This window comes from Podarcis liolepis (genome assembly GCF_965112155.1).
Source record: "Podarcis liolepis genome assembly, chromosome: 2".
Classification (NCBI taxonomy): domain Eukaryota; kingdom Metazoa; phylum Chordata; class Lepidosauria; order Squamata; family Lacertidae; genus Podarcis; species Podarcis liolepis.
The window spans coordinates 31,990,882-32,010,365 of NC_139555.1; the positions used below are offsets into that span (position 1 = coordinate 31,990,882).

At 44.3% G+C, this 19,484-nt stretch overlaps 2 protein-coding genes across 10 annotated transcripts in view; one reads left to right on the forward strand and one right to left on the reverse strand.

Annotated features, from left to right (window-relative positions):
• On the reverse strand, positions 1 to 10,270 carry RFNG (RFNG O-fucosylpeptide 3-beta-N-acetylglucosaminyltransferase). Of its 2 annotated transcripts, none has more exons than XM_083487243.1 (9): positions 10,123 to 10,270; positions 7,288 to 8,401; positions 6,614 to 6,662; positions 6,114 to 6,216; positions 5,616 to 5,769; positions 4,625 to 4,710; positions 4,371 to 4,536; positions 3,370 to 3,455; positions 1 to 3,174 (listed from the first exon to the last, which is right to left on the reverse strand). In XM_083487243.1, the coding sequence occupies exons 2-9, from the start codon at positions 7,786 to 7,788 to the stop codon at positions 3,108 to 3,110; spliced, it is 1,212 nt and encodes a 403-aa protein (XP_083343369.1). In that variant the 5' UTR covers positions 7,789 to 8,401; positions 10,123 to 10,270; the 3' UTR covers positions 1 to 3,107. The 2 variants fall into 2 exon arrangements, with proteins under 2 accessions (XP_083343369.1, XP_083343370.1); XM_083487244.1 differs by having other exon boundaries at positions 10,060 to 10,196.
• The window catches only part of GPS1 (G protein pathway suppressor 1), a 19,940-nt gene continuing 10,697 nt past the window's right edge, over positions 10,242 to 19,484 (forward strand). Inside the window, exons 1-4 of one of the 8 annotated variants that reach the window (XM_083487178.1) lie at positions 10,242 to 10,369; positions 13,939 to 14,142; positions 17,028 to 17,120; positions 18,572 to 18,753. In XM_083487178.1, the coding sequence (XP_083343304.1) occupies positions 10,337 to 10,369; positions 13,939 to 14,142; positions 17,028 to 17,120; positions 18,572 to 18,753 (512 nt within the window). In that variant the 5' untranslated portion in view covers positions 10,242 to 10,336. Of the gene's footprint in view, positions 11,322 to 12,203; positions 14,143 to 17,027; positions 17,121 to 18,571; positions 18,754 to 19,484 lie in introns of all 8 variants that reach the window. The other 7 variants (XM_083487179.1, XM_083487182.1, XM_083487183.1 and 4 more) reach the window with 7 other exon arrangements.

A 19,484-nucleotide genomic window follows, 5' to 3' on the forward strand; every position in this document is an offset into this window, starting at 1 on the left:
TTGCTATTTCTCATTATCATTTATTAAATTTCTATACCACCCTTCTTTAGATGATCACAGGATGGTATACAATAAAATATTTATTTCTGGGGGGGAAAGATTTCACTGGGAATGCTCCGCATTCAGAAATAGCAGCAAAGGCTGCAGCAGTCTAATCATGCACAAACAATTCAACACTCAAAGCACTTCACTTCTCGCCAGTGCTCTGCACAGACAATAAGCAGGTATACTCTATAGCAGGGATAGCCACCATGGTGCCCTCTAGATGGGGTTGGACTACAGCTTCCACTATCCCTGCCCATTAGCCATACTAGTTGAGGATGATGGGAGCTGGAGTCCAGCATCCATAGAGCACCACAGAACACCTTCTCTATAGCCTAGAATGGGAAATTAGGTGTCAAGGAAACCAAATTCAGAAATAAGTATGCAAATGTGCATAAAAATAATTTGCATTATTTCCATAGGGTGAGAGTTGACTGTCCCTGTGGAACCTCAGGGGCCACTCACCTTGTCCTAGTTCCACCCCCAAAGCAATTCAGGAGGTAGAACTGGGTTATTAAGGGTTTCTTTTAAAAACCCCTGAGCAGGCGGCTTTGAAGTTGGAGATGCTGCTTAAGCAGCTTCCCTGCACACAAAGGAAGCTTGTTTGCAGGGAAGCTGTTTGCAAAAGAGCAGTGACCAGCTCCACACAGGATCTGCTTCAGGAAGCAGGAAGGAGGACAGGCCTGGCAGGAGAGCACCTTGTTCCACCATGAAGATTGAGCCACACAGTAGGTTCCTCCTTTTTGCGGTTTCTCCTTCTTCCTCAAGACTGCCTCTCCTTCCTGCCTGATGCCCCACCCCCATCCCAACAGTCCTGGATGACACTGGGCCACTTAATCCAACCTACAGAGATCTGGGGCTGTCTCAATTGAACTCAAATGAGGCCCAGATTCCTTTGAATAGTTCAGTTTGCGCTAGAGATTCAGGTCTCAGGACAAATCCAGTGCACAGTCCTATTAACTGTACTGTGGGTGGTCCATGCCAAACACAATTTAGTTGAGTATCGCCACATTGCCAATTTTTTTGAGAGAGTTGCATATTTATTTCTATTGTGATACAAGCAGTATGAACAATGAGGAAAGGCAGATCTGAGGCAATTATAAGCCCATTCCAGAATGGCAGACTCAACCCAGTCAGATGGGCAGGGTATAAGAAATAAATTGTTGCTGTTGTTTGTTAAGGAAGCTGAGAGTCGTTAAGAGGCCCTTAACAAACTGTCTTCATGACTATTAAAGTAGTATGAGATCCTTAAATGGATGTGTGGTACCTTCATTTTCTTATGGTTGCAAAGGTGGGATAGATTCTTTGAGAGGCCTGATAAACTGATAGTTTGTCAACATTTCGGTTATTACTTATTTCATCTCAGGGCTGCACACACAGGGTTCCTTCACCTTTTCCCAATATGCAACCCCCTTTTAACTTTTTGGCGAATGCTGCGACAGTATTTACAAGCAGGGTTATACCATGCCAGTATGGTACAGTGGTACCTCAGGTTAAGTACTTAATTCATTCAGGAGGTCCATACTTAACCTGAAACTGTTCTTAACCTGAAGCACCACTTTAGCTAATGGGGCCTCCGGCTGCCGCTGTGCCGCCGAGCATGATTTCTGTTCTCATCCTGAAGCAAAGTTCTTAACCTGAAGCATTATTTATGGGTTAGCGGAGTCTGTAACCTGAAGCGTATGTAACCTGAAGCATATGTAACCTGAGGTACTGCTGTATAAGTTTGTAGTTTATTTTATGCTAGCTGAAGACTGATTGCAGAGAATATTAAACATTCACAGTTCCAGGATTATAAAACGTCCTTTATAGAGCTAATCCAGTCCATCATCGAAAAAGTCCTTAAATAGTATCACATACATCATGAGTTAACAAATGTTCTTTCCTCATATATCCAGCATATTGATTGTGGAATGCATCAAGAAGAGGAGACAAGCTACAATACAAAAAGCAATAAACGTATAGTGGTCCAGCCAAGATAAATGGGGGTTTCAATTATATTAGTTAGTGGTGAGGGCACAGAATGCTCAAGACAAATAGGTGTGGGACTTGGAGGTAACAGTGGGGGACTTGTGTATGTATATGTTTTTCAGCCAGGCAAACGTGAAATACAGTACATGTATAAGATAGCTTTCAAATGGCCATAAAGGCAAGTGGCTCTGCTATAGCATGGAACACAGGAGCAGGATAGAATCAAAGAATTATAGTGTTGGAGGGGACCCGATGGGCATCTAATTCAACCCCCTACAATGCAGGAATCACAGCTAAAAAAATCCCTGACAAAGGCCACCCAACCTCTTTAAAACCTCCAATTAAGGATAGTCCACCACTTTCTGAGGTTGTCTGTTGCACTGTCAAAATAGCTCTCCCTATCAGAAAAGTTCTTCCCAATGATTAACTGGAATCTCCTTTCTGGAATTTGAATCCATTGGTTCAGGTACTACACTCTGGAAAAAGGTTATTCCATGTGACAGCCCTTTAGATATTTGAAGATGGCTATCGTATCACCTCTCAGGGTATTTCTAAGAATATGCACTCTGTAAATACCGGTCTACATTATAATCATTAGTAGGCAAGCAGTCACTAGCATTTCTAGTGTCCACACGGATACAGATGCTGAGGCAGAATAAACTACAGGCGACAACTTCTTGATTACACTATTTTTCCATTTAAAAAACCCTCTTGTTTTCCCATGTGAAGTCTTAAAACAAAGCTTTGTGCTTTACTCCAAGCATTCTAGTAGAAAGAAGATTAGCCCTCAACTATATTGCTACAGTGCCAGACTGTAACATTCCTGAGGTTGTACAAATGCAATGCAATAGGAAACAGGTTTGGCTAACATGACATATATGTGATCGGAAAAGGAGTGAGAAGAGCATTGCAGATATAGCTTATGATGTGCTTCAAGACTAAAGATATGTCCAAAGACCATTTACAATAGTGGCCAGGGCACCTCAACACTTGCTTTGACCTTGTCTTCCGTTTTCTCCCCAAAGACAGCTTTGGCTGCACATTTAAAAAAAAAAAGGACCAGCAAGAGTCCTTGCTGAATGTTAGGGCAGATATCAGTTCACTGTTAGACTGGGGCACCATCCAGTGTCAGGGTAGAGGAGACAGTGGACAGATTTGAATCTGCAAATAGAAAGAAAATTAGAAACTGTCAGAGGAGTTAACACAATCTGGCCTGAAATATACAAAGCCACCAGTGCAGGGAAATTGGCCATAACTTGACAGTATATTCTGCTGGCACAGAAATGTCATTTCTTATTCTTCTGCTTGGATTTATTAGTCAAATTGATTTTATTTGAAAAATGGTTACATACGCACCGAGTTGGATCTTGCTGTATGTTGAACACTTCACCCACGCTTACAACATTGCGCCTGTTCTCGGGACCACCATAACTCAAGGTAACCTGACAGCGGGGGGAAACACGTGCTTAGAAACGGCACTTGCCACAGCATGGCAAACAATACAAGAATAAAGAGGTGGCAAATGCAGAAGTGGCAGGGGAGGGATAGTGGCCTTGTGATATTTCCAAGACAAATAGCAGAAATCATGTAAAAATAAATGGTGAACAAATAAGTTGCTGGTGAGTGATCCCTATCTGTCATTCAGGATAATGCAAAAATAGCTTAGGCCCAGACTAGATGTGTCAAAAGGAGCACATTTCCCCCAGAATGAAGAAGACCAGGATGAAGCAGGTCATTAGTGTTTCTGCCCCTTACTTTCATCTGCTAGGACTTGTCACAGTTCAGAAAGATTATGTAGCAAAACCATCAAACCACCCAAGACCTGAATTTAGGGCTTCTCAAGCCACCAATTCTATTATACTTTCACAACCCCTCTCCTGCACTAGATATCCTTACATCCTGCTTGTTCATTCATTCCATTTCTCCATTCTGTTAGCAGCAGTGTAGCTACCACTTTTAAATGCCTCTTTGAAGCCTGCTCCGAAGTTCAGTGGCGTTCCCTGCTTTTATTCACTACACCACTTTCAGGCCTTCAAGGCTTTCCTCACCAATAATAATAATAATAATAATAATAATAATAATAATAATAATAATAATAATAATACTATCCATATTTGTGTATGTTGTTTAAATATGTGTAGAGATATACTTGTTTTCCATAATTTCCCCCTTCTTGGTTTTTCCATGGTTGTGGCAAGCCTTTGGAAAAGGCATATGTATTACAGTACTTTTATAAATTGTTACACACACCAAACTCTTAGAATAGCTTCAGTCACAAATCCACATACATGTATCTATTTTGATGGACAGGCAAGCGGAAGAGATATCTGCATGGATTAAGGAAGATTTGACCATACCTGTTTCAGCACAGCTTCGCCACGCAGCTGCTGCAAGTTTTCCAGATGAGAGTGGAACAAGGGGCTGCGCAAGAGTTTCACCTCCAACAGCCCCTCAATAATGTAACCAATGGTGCAGTCATCGGGGAGTCGAATTCTCTCTGCAGTGCTGATGAAGCTTCCTAGGCTGTCAAAAGACAATAAATCAGAGAATGAAATCTTCTAGATTCTAGTATGGCAGCAGAAAAAGAGCAAATTGTCCAAGTGGTACATACCTAGCCCAGGGGCTCATCTTGAGGGCAAGACCTCTGCTGATGCAGAACCCTGCACCACCTGTGGCAAACCAGAACTTTGCAGTGGTCTACCAAGATAAACAAAGAATATTGCTGTCAGCTTTATGGTCACCTGGGTAAGTCAGATCCTATCCATGCATCAGGAATGCTTACGTTGTTTGATCTCCATATCCAAACACTCTCAACAGATCATAGAATCGTAGAATTGTACAGCTGGAAGGGATCACAAGGGTCATCTAGTTCAACCAGCTGCAATGCAGGAATCTTTTACCCAGTTTGGCGCTCAAACCCACAACTCTGAGATTAAGGGTCTCTTGCTTTACCAACTGAGCTATCCTGAAGAGCAGCACAATGCGACAGCACAACAAGGACGCAGCATGGATCTGAAGGACAGAATCTGCAAGCAGAGGAAGGTGCCTATTTTCCTAAGGCACCTCTGTAAGGTGATTTTCCATCCCAGAGTAGCGATGAGTTAGGAAGCAGCAGAAGCCATATAATTATTGCTTCACAAATACTTCCTTAGGTAGCTGTGCTGACCACTGAGAAGTATACGAAGAGAGGGGTGGAAATTATGTCCCTTGCATCCGAAGCTGGCAACCCTCCGAGTGTAATTTACAAAGATATCATATTTAGACTACAGGGGGATGTGAGCAAATCGAGAGAGTATCAGCTGAATTACAGATGACACACCACGTCCCTCTACTGCCATCTCAGTTTAGTATAGGATAAGATAATGAGACCTAAGAAAGGGTCTAACTCTGAGTGCAAGCAGCGGCAGAAAACTTCCTGAGCACCATATGTGTTGGGAAAGTGTTCCCAAGTCGCATTCTGCAATGGGATGGGGAAACCTGGCTGTAAATAGCAAAGAAGGGGGAGGACTTCCAGGATATTTAAGTGAGGAATACATAGCAAGTGCAAGAATCTGATTTGTTCAGTTTGAGATAACAGAGACTCAATTATAGAACATGCTCACTGATCCGTCATTCCGAACATGGTCTGCTGCTTCAATTGGATGGTCTAGACTTGGTCTCCCCACATATATATCTTGGCTGTGTGAAAAAGCAGACAGGAGATGCAGGAGATTGTGCAGGTTCACATAGTTATCATCATCTACATGACAAAACCACCTGCAGAAAAAAACAAGACATGGAGAGACACAGAGGAGGTCACAAGGCATGACAAGATGGCTCTTTCTACCAGCGTTTCTTTGGTGAAAGTTTCCACCTCACAGAATCACAACCATGAAAAGGCAAATGAGGCCACAATCTGAGAAGGCAAAAGTAGAGAAGCGCTTCACAACTGAAGAAAGTTAGATCAGAAGTCAGTATCTTGACTCACTACTCATCCTTTCAGACAAGTTTGGTTTCTTTTATGCTCATCAGTTGTGCTGGAGGTAGCTCATGCTAACTCACTGATGCCAGAAAGGAGAATTAAAAAATAGGCACCAATGGAAATAGTGACTCTCACTTACTTTCGCCCAGACTCTAGGAATTTATCATATTCCACAGACATCTTGCAGCAGAGAGCTTGGCGAGTGTGAACAGCTGAGCAGTTGGTATTGATTACATGGTCCCCTATAAAATAAAAAAATGATTAAAACAGGGGAAGATGCATGATTTGTAAGAGAAATAACAAATACAGTAGGGCTTGCATATGAAGAAATGCTCTGGGTAATATTCAGTGTGGATTACATAGACATCTGATACAAGCAAAGCAGAATTCAGACCTTGCAGCACTGCGGAAGCAAATATTGTTTACTCAGGTAGGGGGTCTTTTATATTTCCTGCTACTTTATATCCCCTTTTTTAAAACTGGAGATGCAAAGGATGGAACCTGGGATGTACTGCACACAAAACATGCTCTATCACTGAGCTACCATCCCTCTCCAAGGAAGACAGCAAATTTATTTAACACGTGTCACCTATAAATATAAACCTGTTACAACTTTCAGAAACTTGGGAAGCAGCTTACCTGCCCTGAGACGTAGCTCCTGATCATCCCAGTCTGTGAATATAAATGTCTGTGGGAAACATGGAAAACAACAAAGAAAGACTTTATATCCTGAAGATTTTGAAGTAACACTAATGTTAAGCTTTAGTCTGAACATTGAGCAAGACGACATTCTACTGGTTTCCAGCAAGCTAAAAATCAGGAAAGGATCAGTCTCTCTTTCCTATGTGGAAGTTTAATCAGCATTTGGCTACCTAATTTGGTGGAAAGAGAACCAAATATGTCACCTAACATTGTACAAGCAGGTTTTTGCTCAATCCAGGAAAAATTCCACCAAAACAAGGATCAAGGATTTCACATTCCCCATGAGTATCTTGCATATAACCTATATGTGAACAAAGGAGATCCTCTATGCAAGGAAGGCTCTGTTCCATTCAGATCCCCCACCTCACATAGAAGATCTCTACACACATGTATGTCAGTTTACCCACACAGTCCCTTCTCATGCATGCTGAATATCCAGATGGCATGGTAGCCTGATATGTTACTGATGTGGGTAAGGTTAGGTTGCATGGCCCCATGACCCTCCTCATGCGGTCTCTGAATAAGTTCTATGAATTATACCTGATGAGAGATTATGAGATTTCAGTGTTAAACAAGTTAGTATTTTAGCTTGGTGGGGAAAGTGTTCTTACCTGCCCCTTAGCCTGAGAAATCCATGTTTGGAACAGCAAGTTCAGCCTTGTTCTATGGTACTTCCTTGTTGTTTTCACAGCAATAAAGATATCCTTCAACTGCAGCTTTTCCTTAGCAGAGGCTAAAGCAGGTTCCTCATGGTCTTTCATCAAATTGTCCAATCGATTAATTGGGCTCTCATTCATCTTTCTGTTAGCCTTCAGACCAGATCTCCCAGTGGTTATGATATAGTGACTCCATTCTTCTACCAGTTCTTCTTTCACCAAGGACACTATATTGTTCGTCTCATCATCCAAATGATCAATTGAACTGGACTCCGCCAGCTGCAAAGTGATGTCACTGTTGCTGGAACCATTAAAAGGAAGTGGTGGCTGTGGCTGCGGATAACTTCTAGGTTTCCAAATGGCCTGGAATTTGGGGATTAGCAAGAGGAGAACTGCACAAAAAATAACTGAGAGCAGGAAGCAGATCTTACTGAGCTTAATGCAGGAAAAGCTCATTCTTCAGCCCCAAGGGCCTTTGTCATATTGTAAAGTTGTGACATTATTTTAAGGTGAGAAAAACAGAAACTGATACATTTGTCAAGGCCTAGGAATTTCCCAGCAACAGAGTATAATTTTTATGGCACTCAAATACCATAGACACCTACTTATATTTCAGTTTCTAACCTCTGGACTTGTCATCCTAACAGTAAAACACAGAGTTGGCACCTGTTCCACAGGAAGAGGGAATATATGTAAGTTCATTTAATCAACTTTAAAATTGTATATTGACAAGTATTGAGGCTGAATGTTTAAAGACAACATGAAGTAAAAATCAAGACAAGTCTGTGCACACACAGCTTTACTCTTTATGAACACATGGAGTTCCTTTAAAGTCAGATGGACTATCTGATAAAGTATTATTTTTAATGGCAGCAGCTCTCCAGAGTCTTAGGTAGAGGTCTTTCCTGTCAGTTGCTATCTGGTCCTTTGATTGGAGACGGAATCTCAGAGTTTCTTCATGCCAGGCATGTGCTCTATCACTAAGGTACAGCCACTTCTTATTAACGTGCATTATCAGTGTCCCATTTGCACCCTTCTTCAGGCACACTTTCAATAAGATGAAGTTTTTCTGTTAAAAAAAGGACATTGTTATAATATCGTAAAAACAAACACATTTTAGAGTTTTCTGTACGTGAACATGAGAACCAGGAATTCTTTAAAAAACTACACATACATTCTTAACAACCTCTGTGAACCAAGTTGCAAGAGACAGAAGTGCAACTAAAGCATGGTTATTTAAACTTGCTATTGCACTGCAAGTATCTGTCACATGGCCTGTCAATTTAAATCTATTTAAATATTGCAGCTGTGCATGTTCCAGAAACCAATTATTCAGTATAATCTGTAGTGTATTTAATACACTGACAGAAGGGAAATGGTCGTGAATAAAAGCTTCTTAATTTATTTTTTCATATAATTGTCACCTCCCTTGCTGGGAAATGAGATGAAAAAACATAGGATACAGATATAGTACTTTTGGAATAGATGCACTGAAATCAATTGGACTTGATTTCAGTGGTACAGCTCTAAATATGCCTAAAGCTACAATCCTAATCCCATTTACCTGGGAGTAAGCCCCATTTACTTCTGAGCAGACATGGGTTCATATTGCACTGTAAGATGAAGCAAACTGAGTCAGATGGTATTCTTTCAGGAAAAGATTTGGAAGGAAACACACACACAAACGGCCTCATTTCCAAACATCACATGTCTTTGAAATAAGGTTATAGCCCAAACCTACACAATATTAGGTGCACCGTCCTAAACTCATTGATTTCTGTGAGCTTGAACAAACCTAACATTGAAAAGAATCAGACATATCTGTTTCAAAGATCAGTCCTGTGTGGATGCCTGGTGGAAACCTGCCTGACATAAGTTGTTTTGAGCTTCTGCGAAGAGGTGCGTATGTGTAGTCAGTTAATATATTGCAGTTCCAAAGAATGAAATGCTAAGCCTGACAAAGTGCTCTTGGGGGGGATTGAAGTTTTCTCCTGACAAGCAGAAAAACATCTTAGGATGATTCACAGTACAATCCTATGCATGTTTCCTCAGGAGGTTCTTCTCACTGGGATGCTACATGACTTTCTCCCAAGTAAGCATTTATAGCAGGGGTTCCCAAACAAGGGACTGGTGCTCCATGAGCTTCATTCACTTGGCCCACAGCAGGCCTGCATTAAATATTCACACTGATTTGCAGAATGTTTAGAATTCAAGTGGTAAAAAAATATATGCATGCAACGTAAGAAATAAAAAGAAGAAATGATATACAATTAAAAATCATACACCATGGACCACCGTGCATTATAATTTCTGCTACAGGCGGGGGTGGGGTGGGGACAGAGTTTGGGAACCACTGAGTTTTAGGGTTGAAGCCTCTGGTTTAAAGGCTCTGCCTGGCGACGGGCACACTTAAAACAGGAATGAACTAGCCATTCCCAAAGGATTAGTACGGGCCTCGCTTCTTTAACTGGGATAGCTTTTCAGCCAAAAGAGCTGACTGCGCCCGGGGAAGACGGGAATTAAAGAGGGATAATGTCCCAGAGGCCCAATAAGTGCCCTTCGCAGCACTTTAGGCCTCTCAAGCCGGTTGCCATAGAAACAACTGCTCTTCCGCACCCCGGCTGGTCACCATGGCAACAAGGACACACACACCTTGACATCCCACCCCCACCCTTCTCCCGCCGCCGCGGCCATCCCGACCCTCCTCCTCCGCCTCTCGCCTCCTACCTACGCACAGCGTCTCCAAGGCGGAGGGACGCGGGAGCCGTCTCGCTGCGCGTCTTAACTCACCCGTCGCTCAGCTCAGGATCCGGCGCCATCCGCCGAGCAGATCGCGAGGGGCGCGGCGGGGACGGGGGGCTGCGCGTCGGCAGCGAGCAGCGAAGGCTCCGCGGCCCCTTTAAGGGCTTCACCTGTGGAACGGACTCGACCCGGAAGTGGAGCGCGACCCGGAAGTGGAAGAAGAAGAGGGCGCGACCCGGAAGTCCATGGTGCGAGGGTCAATATGCCGCTACCCGTCCAAGTCTTCAATTTGCAGGTACCGATGAAGTTTCGGGGGGGGGGCGGCGGCGGCGGCGGGCTCCGGTTCTCCCCCCCCCCCAGGCGCTGCTGTTGTCTTTCCGTCTAGCGAGCAGGGCTGTGGTTGCGGGCGGGCAGGATCCCGCTAGGTCGCCGAGAAGGATCGCGCCCCTGCGGGGGATCAGCAGCGCGTGTGTCATTCTGGGTTGCCGTCCCAGGCGGAGCCCTTGAGGAAGGGGGCCAAGGGGGGGGCGGGATGCCCAAGAGGGTCGGAGGGGCCCGAATATGGGCTCAAGGCCCCTGACCCGGGCGAGGGGAAAGGCCGTTGGCCGCGGTTACGGCCTGCCCCGCCGTCTCATGCCTTTGGTTCTGCCGCCGCCCTTGCACGGAACCCGGTTCTGGTTTTGTAGAAATCGCGACAGGGACCTCCGAGGGCCTGTGCTGCAACATACAGTTTAATATCTGACAAGTGAAGGCAGATTGTTTCTGTTTTAATGTATGTCAGTGTGCACTGTGGAAACCACACTGTGTCATGAAATTTGCAGCTTGTTGGAAAGGCGTGGGTGGACGGAGTTCGTATGCTTCTGAATACCTTTCAGTGTAGACCCTTAAGTTTAAGACCCTATCCCCCCGAAATCGTGTGCTGCAGAGGAAATAGATGGGATTGAACGATCTTATCCCATGTGCCGGCCCACATCCTGATCTACGATAGCAGTGGCTCAATGCGGTTATCATGTAATTACTTGAGTAGTAGAGAGCTGTTTAATCTCTGCATTGCAAAATGCAGCTCCAGGGATGTTACGGATCCTGCACTCCTCATATTATGAGAAAATTAGTTCTACCAATGGAAACTTGGAATGATAATAATAATAATAATAAGCATTATTATTTTATTATTTATACCCTGCCCATTTGGCTGGTTTTCCCCAGCCACTCTAGACGGCTTACAGCATATATAAAAACATACAGTGGTGCCTCGCAAGACGAAATTAATTCGTTCCGCAAGTTTCTTCTTCTTGCGAGTTTTTCGTCTTGCGATGCACGGTTTCCCATAGGAATGCATTGAAAATCAATTAATGCGTTCCTAGGGAAACCGACTTCAGACCAGGTCCGGGGACAGTCTGTCCCCCGACCTCTTCTGAAGGCTGGGGGGGGGACAAGGGCTTTTCTTCCCACCCCCAGCATTTTAAAAAACCCTGGGACAGCGGAGGGCTTCTCCGCTGTCCGGGGCGATCTTAAAATGCTGGCGGGCGGCATTTTAAAATCGCCCTGGGACAGCGGAGGACTTCTCCGCTGTCCGGGGCGATTTAAAAGCCCCTGGGAAGGCAGGCAGGGGGGACAAAGACTTTTGCCCCCCGCCAGCCTTCAGAAGAGGTCCTGGACCTCTTCTGAAGGCTGGCGGGGGCGAAAGTCTTTGCTCCCCCCGCCTGCCTTCAAAAGCTGTCCGGCCAAGGCTTCGCGGACCTCTGCCCGCATGGCGAAGCCTGCGCGCGCTGACATCAGCGCGCCCAGGCTTCGCGGACCTCTCCTGCCTTCAAAAGCCGTCCGGGATAGCGGGAAGCGCTTCCCTGCTATCCCGCACTGCTTTTAAAATGCTGGCGCTGGGGAACAAAGCCTTTCGGCCCCCGCCAGCCTTCCTGGACCTCTTCTGAAGGCCGGAGGGGGGGGGAAAGGCTTTGCTCCCCACCGCTAGCATTTAAAAGAGGTCCCCGGAGATTTCCCTATGGGCTTTCGTCTTGCGAAGCAAGCCCATAGGGAAATTCGTTTTGCGAAGCGCCTCCAAAACGGAAAACCCTTTCGTCTAGCGGGTTTTCCGTCTTGCGAGGCGTTCGTCTTGCGGGGTACCACTGTAGTAAAAAATTAAACATTTAAAACTTCCTGATACAGGGCTGCCTTCAGATGTCTTCTAAAAGTTGTGTAGTTCTTTATCTCCTTGACATCTGGAGAGCGTTCCACAGGGAGGGCATCACTACTGAGAAGGCCCTCTGCCTGGTTCCCTGTAACTTCGCTTTTTGCAGTGAGGGAACCAGCAGAAGACTCTCAGAGGACGACCTCAGTGTCCAAGCTGAACGATGGGGGTGGAGATGCTCCTCCAGGCATACTGGGCTGAGGCAGTTTACAGCTTTAAAGGTCAGCACCAAAGTTCAAGAGGATTTGGCTTTTATGTGTGGTGCATTTTAGTGAATTGACAATTTTATGGTTGATTCTCTTAATTGTTTATCTGCTTCCAAAAAGTGGTAGGATCAAAAACAACAAAAAACATGGTGCTTGAAATACAGCAGAGTCTTTCATACTGAGAGATCTGGCTGCAGCAGCTGTAAAACAGTGGATAAATAAATAAATAACTCTCAAGGACTTGTCTCCTAGCAGCAACTCACGTCACAACTTGCCTCTGCTGTTTCAGCAATATTTCTCTCCTCAGCTATGGTCTAACTAAAGAACAGTGTTGCGACTCTACATGGCATACCTGATCCCTTCAGGTGTTTTGACAACAGATTTTATTATAACTTTATAGAAGAAATATTTGTGTCTCTCCTCTAGCATACATTTTTGTGCTCTCCCCCCTCACCTGATGCTGGCATTTTCAGGTTGAATTTGCAGATTGTGACTTAAATCTTGCTGCATGTGAAGATCAAAGCTAGATCACAGTGCATGTTCATCTTAAAATATTTTAGTTCCTGTCTTTCAAGTTTGTAATAGTCCATAAACATATTCTTTGCCATGTTCTACACCCTTTCTCAGAGATATTCCCCATTTTTCTCTTCAACACCTTTAGATAGTCATGAGAATTTTCTTGCAGTGGAAATGGGTTCAAAACAGCACTCATATCTGCTCAACAAGTTCTGTTTCTTATACTTTCTGTTTTGTGAGATGATAGAGGATTGGGAGATACTACCTGTGGATGCTTCCTAGAAGACAAATTACAGGAATTAATCTGCTTCACCTAATGTGTCATTTTATGAAGGCATTGAATGCAAGCCAATGATGTCATGCAATTTGCTGCTCTTTAGTTGACAACAAAATACAGAGTTTTTATATCCAATCCTGTCTTTCTAGAGCTCACTTACTGTGGCAGTGGAATAACTACATAGCAGGAGTGGGGAACTTCAGGCCTGGGGGCCAGATGCAGCCCTCCAGGCTTTTCATTTGACCCTTGGAACACTTCCCAAGCCATACCCCTCACTGGTGCTGCTTCACACCCTAAATTTTGCCTGTCTAGAAAGCGTCCTTGAAATCTGATAATGCCTCTTGCTTGTCCACATGGAGGGTAGAATTGGGTGTGTGTGTAGACACAAATGTAAAATTAACGTTCATTGCTCCGCTTGCTTTTGTCTCTGGCCCCACCCACCACTGCCACATGGCCCTGAGAAGGTTGCACAGAAGGAAATACAGCCCTCAGACTTAAAAAGGTTCCCTACTCCTTGCTGTGTATGGGAGGCTGGACCAAGGGGCATGCAGCACAGTAATACAACAGTGAAATTAACAGACGCCTACAATGAAAACTGGAGCATATTATTCTAGCCTAACATGAGCAAGAGGAGTAATGTCTATGACTGCAGAGGCATTAATTACCTTTCTTTCCTTTAGCAGCCGGCGAGCTCTGTGTCAGGGCGAGGGGGTACAGAGAGTCAGGACAGGATGAGGGATAGTTCAGTTCCGAGCTCAGCTTCCTCGTCAGTGACAGATCTATACAACACCCCCCGCAGCAGTAGGTCAGAACTCTTCCTCCCAGGTACATCTGGAGACTTCAGCCTAAGTGCCTGCTTATCAGCCTGCACCCTGCTCTATGAGGTATCTCAAAGGAGAAAGCACTCGAGGATGACTGAGTGAGAATGACTTGACTTTTGCCAGCACTAAGCCATACTTGTTTAAAACGGTTCTTTTTTTTTTCTGAAGTGGGTTCATCTCTTTCAAATGACAAGTGACTTTGCATTGTGTGGTTGAGCATAAACTTATAACAGCTAGAAGGATGGCGTATCTAGAAGAGGGATGATGGGGACAGGCTATAATCTGTCACAGAAGTTAATGTATCCTAAATAAATAATATCTGTTGTAATTCACAAGACAGCTCGCAACATATTTAAAACAATAAAAATGTAATACATCAAAACCACCCACAGAAAAAACAGCAGCATGTCTTATACGTAAATTGCCTTGAGACGGTTGTTTAGAAGGCAATTAATAAATTGAATGTGATGGCGATGTTGGCCATCGCAAGAAACCAAGAGCTTTCATTTGGCATTTAAAGGCCAGCAAAGTAGGTGTTGAGCAGATTAGGAGAGAGATGGCGTAGATGAGATGCAACCACTGAGAAAACCCTGTTACTGTTACAGAAGCCACCCAACTCGCCTCAGAAGGTGGGGTCACCTAGGGCCTGGTCTCTAATGAAGAACTAAATAATAACAAAGCATGGCTCAGGTGGTTCTTCGTATGAGTATGGGTTCCAGTGTCAGTCCTGTGCACTATTGCTACAGGATCTAAAATTCCATGTTAACATCTCCATCTCCCTAACCTCTGCATCTGGAAAGCCCATCACTTAATAGGGCAAATGTTTTCTCTGCAGAAAGTCCAGAGGTAATTCCCTGGCATCTTCAGTTAAAGCAGCAGTGGGGAACCTCTGGCCTGCGGGTCTAGTTAGGCCCATCAAGCCTTTCCATTTGGTCCATGAGGCAGTTTTGGCTAAGCCACACCCACCTGCCATAGTATATGATGTCAGGTGTGTGGCAGGTAAAGCTGCAGTTGACCCAGAAGGGAGTTTTCAGGATTGGTGACGCCTACAGAGTCCTGTGCGCAGCACTTCATAAGCACTGCATCAGGGCTTCCAGAGTGCTGTACACAGGGTTTTGCAAGCCCTGAGGATTAAACAGTTGTCGGGACTTGCACATTGCTGTGCCTATGCCCACGCAATTTGATTTGAAAATGCACAGGCGAAAACAGGTGAGCTGACACTGTTGAGGTGTCAGGCGAATGAGCCAATTAGGTTGTCTGACATCTTTTAACTCAGGCGGGGAACTGAGTTTGCCCCTACTGGGCCTGTCAACTGATGGAAGGGTCAGGCATGTTACTCAAAATCTGAAATCCCCAACCTGATGACATCTAGTACCTGAAAACTTCAGCCGGCAGCTTCTTGCATTTTTAGTTTCCTCTGAAACTATAAGCTTAAAACGTAGGTTGAAACTGAAAATCTAGCAGCATTATTTCATTCACATGCATATGTAGGGGTTGCATCCAGTGCTCTGCATGCGTGGTTCTCCTGGTGCAGTGGGACTTCTGTTCCGTCTCCCCACCCCCACCCCACCCCCCACAATCTGCTCTGGAGGGTCACCCAACCCTCTGCAGCTGGTTTTGAGAGCATGGGGGCGGGAGGCTTGAGGGGACAGGTGAGGAGGCCACTGTAGGAAACTGCAAGCTGAGACAGGTGGACCTTTTGCCTGATTTAGATAGACTTGTATTCGTAAGGCCTAGGTATGTTGTAGAGGAGGGGGTTCTCAAACTGTGGTCCACAATCTTCATTCAGGTGGTTCACAGTGTGCCTGTTAAAATTCAGTTAAAAGGCCTACGGCATCTAGCACAGCACATTACAGTTACTCCAACAGGCACACAACTCAAGACCCTCAGCAATTTTCAAGTGATCTGTGGGGAAAATATCTTGAGCACTGCTGTTTTAGAAGGTTCACAGAAATGTGACCTGTTCTAATTAAGATCAAGGCTAACCCCAGAACAAATGGCACCCTGGCAGGGAGCACCTTTAGGCACTTGATCAACATTCAAATTCCTTATTTCTTAATGCATTTGTAGCCCACGCCATGACTTTGAAATGCATGGTTTTGCTTTAGCACTATCATACCAGATAATAAATTAGCTTGCTAGGATCTGTAAATCTATATCTATTGGATTCTTTGTTTCGGCTGCTGAGTGATGAGTTCAATAGATAACCCATGAGCCACGATTGGTGGTTCTGCAGAATTATGAAATAACCCCACTCAACAAACCAAAGGACCCTTTTTTTTTCTTTGGCTTACTTTTGAGAGGCAGCATTATGCCCAAGATGCAGGTAGTGGTTAGAGATTTTAATATTGTTTTCAGCTGCATATTTGAATTTAGTGGAATTATATGTGTGTGTATTGATGCTTGTTCTGAGCTTTGACAGTGGAGTGGGCCATATAAATCAATGAAAAGGGTTGAGTGAATGAACTGTGAAGCAAGAGGATGCTCCCTTTTGGTTTCCTCAAATTGTTTACTTCTACCCCAAGCATAAAACTATTTCAGCTACCCTTGATTCTTCAGAACACACATCCATAATGTCTTTGTGGAAATTATAAATACCTGGCTCTTACTGGGAAGGTGCCACTGAGCTTATCTTCCAGGGGTTTTTTGTTTCTGTGATGGCTGCTGTTCAGAAAATCATCAGACCCCCTTGCACTTTCCTTTTTGAAAAAAAAAACCATTGAGATCAGAGAAATCTGATGAGTCATGCAGAGTGGGAGCAGTATTCCTGGCAAGTCTAGAGATCAAGCCTAGAGTTCAAGGGAATGGAACTCCAAGCAAAAGATGTGAAAGAGCAATGTTTGGGGTTTCTAGCCATGCTATATCTGCTGGTGTATGAGGACCTCTTTCCCATGGGCTGGGAAGGAGCTTCCTAGCTTCTGCTTAACATATAGACGTTGCTGTTACAGGGTGCGGTGGAGCCCATGCAGATTGATGTAGACCCACAAGAAGATCAGCAAAATGCACCTGATATCAACTATGTGGTGGAGAACCCGACTCTGGTATGTGCTGGAGGGTGACAATGAGAAAGGAATTCTTAGGTCGGCTAAAAACTTAGATTTTATCCATCTAAGCCAGTGGTTCTCAAAGGGTGTGGCAGGAGAGGATGGCAAGTAAAGCGGGAAGATTCAAGGATAATCAATATTACATTTTTGGGAATGATTCACGTTATGTGGCTGCATTGTGTTATAATTTCTGGATGTCCTATGATCATATCACAAAGCAGTTGTGTTCTGTTTTTTATAAATCAAGCAATGCTAGGAGTTGTTTTTCATTTCCCCCTCCAATGTATTTCTTATCAATAAAAGAAATGGTGTGGCGCCAGCAAATTTTTGTTCTGAAAGTGTAGCCCAGAGGAAAAAGTTAGATAACCAGTGATCAAAGGATATACTTTGGATAGATAGATAGATAGATAGATAGATAGATAGATAGATAGATAGATAGATAGTTCTGTCCAAAGTAGCACAAAGGAATGAGTACTGTCAGTGCAAGGATTTCCACTTCCACAGGGGGACCGTCCTCCCTCTCCACCTCCCACACCCCCCTAAATCTTTTCCAGGGGGTCCTCCAATTTTCCGGAGCAGGTTTGAGGAGGGCACGGGGTGTGCTCAGGGGAAAGAGAGTGGGAGAAAGTCTCATTGCACAACTGAAAATCCTTGTGCTGGTGTTGCTTGGATACCTCCCATAATGTTTGATTATTCATCATTATTATATTTATTTCTGTTCTGCCTTTTCCCTGGACTGGGGCTCAAGGCGGCTTACACAAATTAAAACAACGCACAGAGAAATGTTTCATCTACATTGTTTTTCCAACTAGACATTTATTTTGTTTGTTATATTTTCCTTACCCGATCTCTGCATGGTCTTCCTGAGCTGCACAAACATTTGCTGTGAGTTCAGGTAGAGGGTGTGCATGGGATGATGTGAGCATGGGACAAATGTGAGCTGGACAAAATTAAGAAATTACGGGCATCTTGACCAACTGGCAAGATTACTATGAATTTTATACATAGTCCTGCCTCTTCTGAAATGAGTTAGCGCATCCCCTTGATGCCACTATTCCTGATTTCTCACATTTCAATCCTCCTGTTCCAAGGCTTCAGGAGTTGTATTCTGCACCTGCCATGCACAGATCCTTGCCCTGCAGAGTGGAGAACACAGCAAGGATGAGATGAATGCCATTAAACCATTGTCATAAAGCAGGGGTGGGGAGACTTTGGCCCTCCAGATGTTGCTGGACTCCCAACTCCCTAACAACATCTGGTGGGCTACAGGCTCCCCACCTCTGTCACAAAGGAACAGATTCTGCTGCATGGTTCTTACTTGCTGCAGGAGATAGTCAAATGACAGTGGAAGAATCCTACAATTCTAACTGCAGGGGAAGACAGCTTGCTATCTGGGGCATTGCTTTCTGCTGCAAATGATCATTTTCTTGTTGTGCTGTGGCCCACAGGATCTGGAGCAGTATGCAGCAAGTTACAGCGGCTTGATGAGGATTGAGCGGCTGCAGTTCATTGCAGACCACTGCCCGCAGCTGCGAGTAGAATCCCTCAAGATGGCCCTCTCCTTTGTCCAAAGAACATTCAATGTTGATGTTTATGAAGAAATTCACCGGAAGTTGACTGAAGCCACCAGGTATTAAGATGAAAAAACACTGAAAATAAACCTCTGGTTTGTGAGAATCCCCATACTATGGCCTTGCATAGATCAATTCTCTTGTCCTGCAACTGCCTATAATTTCAGTGTTTGTGCTTACTTGCAAGGTAGTGCATGCACCCCATCCCCAAAGAGGTTTATGTGTTTTTCTTCTTCTTGTGTTTGTTAATTTGAGTCACCCATAGCCAGTAATGTCTGTGAACAAACTACATGAAGAGAGAAGCAGCTCTGTCCAAAGTTGAACTTCATGCAATTATGGCAGTGTAGTTAGCTTCTTGTCCTCCTGGTTCTTTGATTGTGATCTTTAATAATACAGTGGTACCTCTGGTTACGCACTTAATTCGTTCCGGAGGTCCGTTCTTAACCTGAGGTACCACTTTAGCTAATGGGGCCTCCTGCTGCCAGCATGCAATTTCTGTTCTCATCTTGAGGCAAAGTTCTTAACCCGACGTACTACTTCCAGGTTAGCGGAGTAGTACCAAAGTGTTTGTAACCCGAGGTGTTTGTAACCTGAGGTACCACTGTAATAATAATAATACTAATCTTAAGTCACGTGCATGCTACTGTCCTTAACTGAAACGTAATTATGAAGCAAAGTAGGCTGAATTCCCATTCTCTGTTCCATCTTCCCAAGTGACTCTCCTATCCATTAACCAGTTTTTGTTACTTTTATCACAGTTTCTTTTACTGTATCCATGTGACCTTCCATG